Source organism: Leucoraja erinacea, chromosome 3, assembly GCF_028641065.1.
Source record: "Leucoraja erinacea ecotype New England chromosome 3, Leri_hhj_1, whole genome shotgun sequence".
Classification (NCBI taxonomy): Eukaryota; Metazoa; Chordata; class Chondrichthyes; order Rajiformes; family Rajidae; genus Leucoraja; species Leucoraja erinaceus.
The window spans coordinates 90255150-90265565 of NC_073379.1; the positions used below are offsets into that span (position 1 = coordinate 90255150).

At 41.0% G+C, this 10416-nt stretch overlaps 1 protein-coding gene across 2 annotated transcripts; it reads right to left on the minus strand.

Annotated features, from left to right (window-relative positions):
• Positions 1–728: 728 nt before the first annotated feature.
• Positions 729–9769, minus strand: LOC129695816 (ARL14 effector protein-like). Of its 2 annotated transcripts, none has more exons than XM_055633164.1 (5): positions 9509–9769; positions 7725–7842; positions 6390–6537; positions 4234–4370; positions 729–1138 (listed from the first exon to the last, which is right to left on the minus strand). In XM_055633164.1, exons 3-5 carry the CDS (start codon positions 6525–6527, stop codon positions 910–912), a joined length of 504 nt encoding a protein of 167 aa, XP_055489139.1. In that variant the 5' UTR covers positions 6528–6537; positions 7725–7842; positions 9509–9769; the 3' UTR covers positions 729–909. The 2 variants fall into 2 exon arrangements, with proteins under 2 accessions (XP_055489139.1, XP_055489138.1); XM_055633163.1 differs by lacking the exon at positions 9509–9769 and adding an exon at positions 9006–9047.
• Between the last annotated feature and the right edge of the window lie 647 nt (positions 9770–10416).

Sequence of the window (10416 nt, forward strand, 5' to 3'; positions counted from 1 at the left end):
GAAGCGTTGAACAGGTACTTCGGATCTGTCTTCACTAAGGAAGACACAAACAATCTCACAGAAGTACTGGAGGCCAGAGGATCTAAGGGGGTCGAGGAACAGAAGGAATGGGGTACTGAATTTGGATGATCAGCCATGATCACATTGAACGGCGGTGCTGGCTCAAAGGGCCGAATTGCTTACTCCTGTACCTATTGTCTATTGAAAGGTATAAATATTTATAAATCAAATCAGAGTTAAGACTTACCACAATCAAACTGAATAATGAAAAATTCCGATCTCCAATAGTGTGATTTTATCCTGATGTTTGAGGATCATGACTAGAATTTAAAAACAGTTCCCAGGATTTATTTTTAAAATCACCCATCAAAAATTATTCACAGCGAGACAAAAATAGTTAAAAATTAAAAAAGTACTTAATGATCTGCAAGACAATTGCAAGTAATTTTTGACAAATAACTATTTCATTTTTTACCCCTTTAAATGTTTTGGAAGCCATTTCCAATATTCCCTGTATCTAAGAAATAGGGTTGCTAGTTTTGCTTTACCACAATCAGCTATTTCTCGCAACATTCCCAGCTCAAAGAATTAAGAACATTCTCAAGTTCCCTTTACCCCATTACTAAACTCCTCAATTCCCTTATTTAAACTAAAAAAAAGTTAAAGCACTTTGTGTGATACAATGAAATCATGTTATACTTTTAGGTCACTTCAGCTTAAATAAAAATGATACAAGTAGCAATTGTTTGTAAACTATTCTTTATTCAAACACAAGTAAAAGTAAATACTATATCCACCAATTATTATTTCTAAGCAAGGCAAAAAAATTGCCAATTGTCCATGTTTGTTGAGGTGCAAAAATCACAATGTTTCCTTATTTGATAAAGATAATTGAAAATCATATGCACATTAATAAAGGTCCAAATTAGGGAACTTTTGCACTATATCGGTTCCTTCAGTTTCAATTCCATCATATATCCACTTCCGGTTGCAGCGACATTTACAACCGCATTTCCAAGAACTGCATTTGGAGCAAGGGTAGAAACAGCCAGGGCAGTTTACAACCAGACAGTCGCATAGGTCTATGCCATTATGCAGCAGTTTTCCAGTGTTGTCATACTTCCTCTGCCTGACACCACTATTTAAGAAAAAAAATAAAATTTAAATTAGTTCAAAATCTAGCCAATAAACATAATCTACCCCTACATAATATGTAGTACATAATACATAGATTATGGACATAAGCAATGAATGCATGGAAATAAAATGCAAGAAAGTCATCCTTTAAGTCAATCTTTATAAAAACTAATTTGATTTCAACTGGAATATAGTGTTCAATTTTACTGATCTCTCTAGGTCAAACACAAAGGAACTGGAGAGGCACATGGTATTGGGGGTAGAGTGCTGACATGGATAGAGAAGTGGTTGACAGACATTAAACAAAGAGTAGGGATTAACGGGTCCCTTTCAGAATAGCAGGCAGTGACTAGTGGGGTGCCGCAAGACTCGGTGCTGGGACCGCAGTTATTTACAATATACATCAATGATTTGGATGATGGGATTCAAAGTAACATTAGCAAATTTGCAGATGACACAAAGCTGGGTGGCAGTGTGAACTGTGAAGAGGATGCTATGAGAATGCAGGGTGACTTGGACAGGTTGGGGGAGTGGGCAGATGCAGTTTAATGTGGATAAATGTGAGGTTATCCACTTTGGTAGCAAAAATAGGAAGGCAGATTACTATCTAAATGGCGTCAAGTGGGGGAAAAGGGGAAGTACAACGGGATCTGGGGGTCCTTGTACATCAGTCTATGAAAGTAAGCATGTAGGTACAGCAGGCAGTGAAGAAAGCGAATGGCATGTTGGCATTTATAACACGAGGAATCGAATATAGGAACAAAGAGGTCCTTCTGCAGTTGTACAGAGCCCTAGTGAGACCACACCTGGAGTATTGTGTGCAGTTTTGGTTCCCTAATTTGAGGAAGGACATTCTTGTTATTGAGGGAGTGCAGCGTAGGTTACAATTCCCGGGATGGCGGGACTGTCATATGCTGAGCGAATGAAACAGCTGGGCTTGTACACTCTGGAGTTTGGAAGGATGAGAGGGGATCTCATTGAAATATATAAGATTGTTAAGGGTTTGGACATGCTAGAGGCAGGAAACATGTTCCCGATGTTGGGGGAATCCAGAACAAGGGGCCACAGATTAAGAATAAGGAGTAAGCCATTTAGAACAGAGACGAGGAAACACTTTTTCTCACAGAGAGGTGTGAGTCTGTGGAATTCTCTGCCTCAGAGGGTGGTGGTGGCAGGTTTGCTGTATGCTTTCATGAGAGAGCTAGATAGGGGTCTTAAAAATATCGGAGTCAGGAGATATGGGGAGAAGGCAGGAACGGGGTACTGATTGGGGATGATCAGCCATGATCACATTGCATGGTGGTGCTGGCTCGAAGGGCCGAATGGCCTACTCCTGCACCTATTGTCTATTGGGGAGAGTGCAATTGAGATTTTAGAGTGTGTTCTTGGGTGAGGGACTACAGTTACAAAGGGAGAATGGAGAGGGTAGGACTATTTTCTTTGGAGGAGATTGAGAGGAAATCAAACTTGTTTATAAAATAATGCAGCATGTAGATAAGCATGAATGCTTATTTTTCCTGTGGTTGGGTAGATGACCAAATGTCACAGAAATAACAAAGAGATTTAATATAAAAACAATGAAAATCCCTCAAAATATGTAGTGCGTGTTGGAATAGTCTTGCTGATTTGGTAGAGAGTGTATCATAGAGATCCTCAAGAGGGAAGTCTATATGACAAGGGAAAATATACAGGATCACAAGATGGGCAAGTATGTGCAACTCATCTGTTGCCCTGGCACAGACGTGGCATGCAGATGTGTTGAATGGCCTTCTGATCTGGGAATGGTTAGAACACCAAGAATCCTAATAACACGTTATTGCTGAGTAACGACAATGATATATTCAAAGAAAACACAAATTCTGTCAAGACGATTGGGGAGGTTTTTGACTTTTTGCCAGTTTTCTTGGTTTTGACAAGTGAAAGAGTGAAAATAGTTTAATTTGCTATTAATCAGAATTCATTGCATGGACGCATTGAGCAATTATTATTATTTTATTAATGTGTCCTCTGAATATACCCTCATTTTACAAGTGATTTTGTGCATCTATTGCTTTTTTCTTTAATTATATATAATCAGAATCATTAGGAGCTATTTTTGCTGCTGTTCTTCAACAGCCACTAGTATGGACAAGGATATTTCCAGACTTACACAAATCTAATTCTCAATTTGCTGACATGATCTCTACATGAAATAACACATCTCTCAAATTACTTCTTGCAAAAATGGCTAAATTCAGCACAATATCTCCCATCCTTCTCTGCTTCACACCTCCTGCCCATTCACCTCCATTGCTTCAAGTTATTTGAGATAAGCAGCTCTCACAAACTTTCCAAACCATTTGCTATGGGAAAAGGCAGCTACCATTACTCCATGATACAGATATCTATACCTCAGGGTATAGATTTAAAAAAAAAATGTGAAACAGACTATTTGCAATAGATGATGCTGGCAGCCTTTTTGAGGCAGTGACTGCGATAAATCCCCTCGATGATAGGGAGGTCAGAGCCGATGATGAACTGGGCAGTGTCCACAACTTTTTGCAGTCTTTTCCACTCCTGTACGCTCAGGTTGCCGTACCAAGCCACGATGCAGCCAGTCAGTATGCTCTCTACTGTGCTCCTGTAGAGGTTCGAGAGAGTCCTCCTTGGCATACCGACTCTCCGTAATCTTCTCAGGAAGTAGAGGCGCTGATGTGCTTTCTTTATGATTGCATTAGTGTTCTGGGACCAGGAGAGATCTTCGGAAATATGCACACCCAGGAATTTGAATTTCTTGACCCTTTCCACTATCGACCCGTTGATATAAACAGGACTGTGGGTCCCCATCCTACCCCTTCCGAAACTCCACAATCAGTTCCTCGGTTATGCTGGTGTTGAGAGCCAGGTTATTGTGCTGGCACCATTTGGTCAATTGGTCGATCTCACTTTTATACTCTTAATATAGAAGCATTCTAGCTGTTTTAACTGGTCACTGACAATTCAAAATAATAAATATAAACATGACATTTGAAAATGTAATCAAAGTTGAAAAGAAATTGAACCTGTGAGAGGTGGATGAAAAATTAGGATAAGTAATTTTAATGAAAATCAAATTACTTGTTTTCAAAGACAAGCTGCCTCAGCTTTGTCCTGCGAATCTCCTTTGTCTGTAATCTGGTCTCCGGGTTGAACTCCGCTAGCAAAGGACCAGGATTCCGAAATGCTAAACATTTTAGTTGCCGTTCCGTTTGCTTCTGCAACAGTTTTGAAAGAATTGTGAAAAATTCAAAGTTAAAATCATGTTCAACAACACATCATCATATCATATACTTACTAAAACTCTGATCTTCTATGTGTGTGTGTATATGTGGTTGTCTCTCCATCTTCGTAGAAACACTATGTGGTAACAATTCCATTTTTACATATTCCGATTTACATTTTTCCCCTCTAGGCAGAGACCATCTTCACTGAACATTATATGCTTTATTTCTCGACTCATTACTGATTAAGTCTAAAAAAGTCAAAAGACTGAAATTAAAACAACCAGTTTCAACTGATGACGTCACAATGGCTCGGATAGCAGTGATCAGCTTCACTGAAGATTTCATCTATTATTTCACGTTATTCGTGATAAAAGCTTTAAAAATGCCAACTTTCACAAGATTTTTACCGTTAAAATCAATACATTAGGGGAGCAGACCCAACGGCTCTGCACTTGGTCTAGTCAGTTATTAAAAATAATAAGTTAATTCCCATTTCAAATATAATTATAGTTCAAGCACATAGTTGTATGAGCAAAGCCTGATTGCATAAAATAACAAAGCAAGCTGGGAAAACAAAACCCTGCAATTTAAAAATAAATATTTCACACAGAGAGTGGTGAATCTCTGGAATTCTCTGCCACAGAAGGTAGTTGAGGCCAGTTCATTGGCTATATTTAAGAGGGAGTTAGATGTGGCCCTTGTGGCTAAAGGGATCAGGGGGTATGGAGAGAAGGCAGGTACGGGATACCGAGTTGGGTGATCAGCCATGATCATATTGAATGGCGGTGCAGGCTCAAAGGGCCGAATGGCCTACTCCTGCACCTACTTTCTATGTTTCTATATATACAGTGAATCATAATTTAGGAATTAGCATGTACCTCACATGCATTTATATTTGGAAGACTTAGGGTGTGCAATCAACTTGCATGCAGAAGCGCACAATATATTTAGCTGTGCAATTTAATATAATCGCTTAATTCTGCTTTGGATGCTAAACCTGCTCGTCCATCTGGTTTGAATGTACAAAATATTCTTGGCATAATTCTAAATTACAAGTGCAAACAAATCATAAATGGCTGGAAGTGTGAAACTGATCTGTTGACAAACACAACAGAATTTTGGAGTTCCAAGTGAAACTTGTTGGTAGTTGTAGAATATAATGTGGTATAACCAGAAATTGGGATATGTGTGAAATTTAGAAGGGAATGGGTGAAGGAAAAAACAGATTTTTCACTTCACTTGTCAAGACATTTTTAGGAAGGACACTAGTGTTAGGCAATCTATGTAATGGGCAGTTTAAATTACATTTTCTATACAAGGTTCTGTATAACCTTTGCAAAGAGCCAAGAAGAAAAATATTTATATGACTATTTATGCAAGTAGAACTGGCATAGCTTCCAATACAGAATTAAAACATCTGCAAATCAAAAACCTCAAAAATGATACATTTCCACTTCCATGTGTAGCTACAGACAAAGCTAATGATGGAAGGAACAGAACATCTATAAGGTAATGTATCTGCCTGATACTTCAATTCATTCGGAAAAAAAACCTCACTCCATTGATAAGCAAAAAGGTGTGGGGAATGAGAGGAAGGCAGGGAGGGTGGATGAAATATATCTTAAGGACACCAAAATAATATGACTGTTTGAGGTAATACAATCCTCGTATTCAAAAGGGAGCTAGAGAATAACTCTGGGAAGAATTTGCTGAGCACGATTCTGAAAAGTTTCTTCCTCGTCCTATCAAATGTACTTCTGTATGACTAGGTTATATTCATGTTCGTGCAGAGTATTTTATAGTATTCAAAGGCTTTTCACTGTATCTCAGTACACATGACAATAATAAACCAATACTATTCTTTTTGTGTCCATCTTGTTACAAATGTTGACCTCGCTGTCATCGTTGGTCCTGAAAAGGACTAATTAAGTTAGAGAACAAAACATAACCATTGGTTGTAAAAATGCCACCAATACATTCAGGCTTCTTGGCAATCCTTTCCACTCTTACCAGTTTCTTCTGAGTATCTGTATCAAATACATTTTTCTCTTGCAATGTTTTCCTTTGGGTGTTGAGGGAGATATTTTGATCATTTATCATCCTGCCGTGGTTACTAGTGGTCAATTCAACCACCTGTTCCCCATACATCGCCACAGATCTATTGGATAGATATTTACAGAGCAAACAAAGAGTATTATAATGTCTCAAGAAAAGTGTTATACCAATCAGCTTATTAGTATTTCACAGAAATGAAATTAATTTTAACATTTTATGCACACAAAAAGACTATAAATCTGAACTAACAGCAGTTAAATGACAGCGTGCAATAGGAAAATTGGCTGTAATGCATGGCTAGGTGTTAACAATTATAAACTATTAAGGAACTCAACACCTGATGGTTAAAGCATGAAATGCTCAGACTAGGGAACAGCTACTTCCCCTTGTCAGGCTTCGAAACAGTCCTTCCGTAAGTCAAGGTATTGTCCGAATCTCCCCTACCCTGTTGAGGACTTTGAACTTTGTCCCTGGAACTGATGCCACACATCAGGGATCTCCAAACTATGGCCCGCGGGCCACATCCGGCCCGCCACAAGATTTTATCCGGCCCTGCAGCAAGCTCTCAACACGTTCCGTGCAGCGGACTGTAAGGGAGTTTGATGTTCCGACTGTGCATAGCCAGGTCATCGGGCACTCACCATAAACATTGTCGGGAGCGGATCTGCTGTTATCAGACCTTTGTTTCATCCGGTGAGTGAGCGAGATCGTGTCGGGTCCATGGTTGGGGGTCAGGTCTCCGTGCCGCGGGCGCTGTTGAGTTGCTGCTGGACCATCCCCGTCCCCTCCCAGGTGTCCCGTCCCTGTTTCAGGGAGTGGGGGGGGGGGGGGGAAGGTGTCAGCCCGGGCTTGCAGCCCCTACACAAGGGAGGCGTGGACCCACTCCCAGTATAGTCCCAGGTGGAATCTTCGGGAGTGATGTAAAGCCAGAGAGGTATATAAATGGAAGAGGACAGGGGAGAGGCACAAAAAAAAGGGGGGGGGGGATTAAAGGCAAGATGATCCTGAGCCTCATTTCCCTTTTATTCCCCTCCCCTCCAACCCATGTAACCTATATCCCTCTCTCATCACCTGTCCTCCCCTACACAGATTCTGTCTCACCCACTGAGTTCTTCCTACATTAGGTGCTTTGACCTTAAATTTTAGGTTTGGATCTTTCTGATTAGGTTTCTGCCCTTTGAACCAAATCATTAATGACATATTTAATACTGTGATCAGGTGACCTACCCCACCTCAGAGTTCACAGGCTGCCTACAGCTTATGAAATTAGATCTCCCTTCAATGTCTCACCTGTTGTCCACTTTGGTAGGACCACACTCTCCTCATTCCATTGCTTCTCCGACAGTCATAGCCACAACGTATTTTCTTCTTTGATCCACAACTCTTCTGGTATCTTAGACACTTTTATCTTGGATTAAGATCAAGCACAAAGGCAAATTAAACACACTTATGGTGCGGCACGGTGGGGCAGCGGTTGAGTTGCTGCCTTACAGCGACCAAGAACAGGTGCTGTCTGTACAGTTTGCACGTTCTCCCTGTGACCTCATGAGTTTCCTCCAGGTGCTCCGGCTTCCTCCCACACATGCCTCCCAATTTGTAGGTTAATTGGCTTTGGTAACATTTATAAATGTGTACAGGGTGATCGCTGGTCAGTGTGAACACTGGGCTGAAAGGCATGTTTCCATGCTGTATTTCTAAAATCCAAAATCTAAACTAGGAACTGCAGATGCAGGTTGACAAAAAGGACACAAAGTGCTCGAGTAGCTCAGCAGATCAGGCAGCACCTCTGGATTACATGGATAGACGTTATAGAATCAAGGTTTTACATATTCTGTTGTGCTGCTGCAAGTAAGAATTCCATTGATCTATCTGGGATATATCACAATAAAACTTTCCACTGACTCTCGTAATTTAAGACGGTACTTAAATCATAAGTTATAGGAGCAGAATTAGGCCATTTGGCCAATCGTCTACTCTGCCATTCAATCATGGCTGATCTACCTCTCCCTTCTAACCCCAGTCTCCTGCCTTCTCCCCATAACCTCTGGCACCTGTACTAATCAAGAATCTATCCATCTCTGCCTCAAATATATCCACTGACGTCCTCCACAGCCTTTCGTGGCAAAGAATTTCACATATTCACCACCTCTGACTAAAGAAATTCCTCCTCATCTCCTTCCGAAAACAACATCCTTTACTTCTGAGACTCTAGTCCTAGACTCTCCCACGAGTGGAAACATCCTCCCCACATCCACTCTATCCAAGCCTTTCACTATTCTGTATGTTTCAATGAAGTCCCCACCCACCATCATTCTTCTAAACTCCAGCGAGTACATGCCCACTTAAGACAAATGAGTGGAAGATATACAGACAGCAACGATAATCAAGGAAATGTGGAGCCCACAATGGTCCACTATTGCCTGTGGGATAAGCGATAACGAGTTACTACAGACTATGGAACTCAAAGGACGACAGTACGAAAATAAGGAAGGAAGGAAGGAAGGGAGGGAGGGGGAGGAGGAGGAGGAGGGGGGGGGGGGGTGATGTGGAGAGAGAGGATACAAGACTTACTTGAAATTAGATAAATCATTATCTATTGAACAGCAGAAGTGCTTATATGATCGATTAGTTCAGGGCATCTTGTTAAATTAACGGTCTGGTGACGCCACAAACCTGGGACGTCAGCTGCTCTGAATAAGCTGTGAGTAATATTTCACTTCAAACTGACATGTAAATTTTCTGAAGAAGTGTCTCGACCCGAAACGTCGCCTACTCCTTTTCTCCATAGATGCTGCCACACCCGCTGAGTTTCTCCAGCATCTTTTGTCGACTGTCAATTTCCAATGCTCAATTTAGAACAACACACAAAGTGGTGGAGAAACTCAGCCGGTCGGGTAGACGGATGATGTTTCGGGTCGGGATCCTTACTTTATAACAGATGACGACACTATTTAATTTATAATATATTGATACTATGAAAACTAAACTTAAAAACAACTTGCGACTCCAATATATAGAAGATACATAGCATATTTGTACATAATAATGAAATAAAAACCATGTTCAATACTTACAAGCTGTTCACACAAATAAGCTTTGTGGTACAATTGTTCCCCAGTGGAAGAAATGATGAAATACCTGGGGCAATATTTTAAAGGAAATTGAAGCAATCTGCGCTCACACACACCCCGACAAACTAAACGTGCTAAGATTGCAACAGTTGCCAACTAGTATCGAAAACGAACGAGAATACAATTTCGTACTGCTTGTTTTATGTGCCCGAAATTATTTGAAACTATTTTAACCTCGCGATTTTTTTTCAACCACACGAGGTGTTACTAATATCTATTCACCAATCGTCTCTTAAGACTTGCTATCAATCAAATGCAAATAATGAATGCCGGCGGGATCCAAATCTCCTCAGTTGTGCGCTGGTGAAATGAGGAACGGTTATCACAGCATATAAATAGGGAGTATCAAGCTTGAGACATAACAAATTGCAGATACTGGAATCTCAAGCTAAAATAGAAACAAACCGCTGGAGGAAATCAGCGAGTTGGGCAGCCTCTGTGGAGACGGCTGAATTTGCAAAATCCGAGGCATGATTGTTGTGAGTAAACGGATCGTTCTGTGGCCCCCTCATTCCGTTTGCTCGACCACAGATCAGTGGAAAAAGTATCCCAAAATGCTGGAGAAACTCAGCGGGTGAGCAGCATCAATAGAGCGAAGGAAATGGGCAATGTTTCGGGTCGAAACCCTTCCTCGGATGTTCTGAGGAACATTTGGGTTTCGACCCAAAACGTTGCCTAGAGGGAAGTTGCACGGCAGTCAGGTCACCGTGGGACCCGTGGCCCCTACACGCCAACTGGAGTACACGCGATGAACTGCAGGTTAGCACTGACCATTGTTTCCAGCCTAGCAGGCGGTTAAAACCCGCCGAAATGGTCAATTTTCGCGCTGTAAATAATTATGGAAATCAGGA

Coding starts and splice junctions, on each gene's coding strand:
- LOC129695816 (XM_055633164.1), bottom strand. CDS start 6,527: ATGTATGGGGAACAGGTGGTTGAATTGACCACTAGTAACCACGGCAGG. Junction 4,371..6,389: donor CAGATACTCAGAAGAAACTG/GTAAGAGTGGAA, acceptor AAACTGTTGCAG/AAGCAAACGGAACGGCAACT. Junction 1,139..4,233: donor CAGCTTGTCTTTGAAAACAA/GTAATTTGATTT, acceptor TTTCTTAAATAG/TGGTGTCAGGCAGAGGAAGT.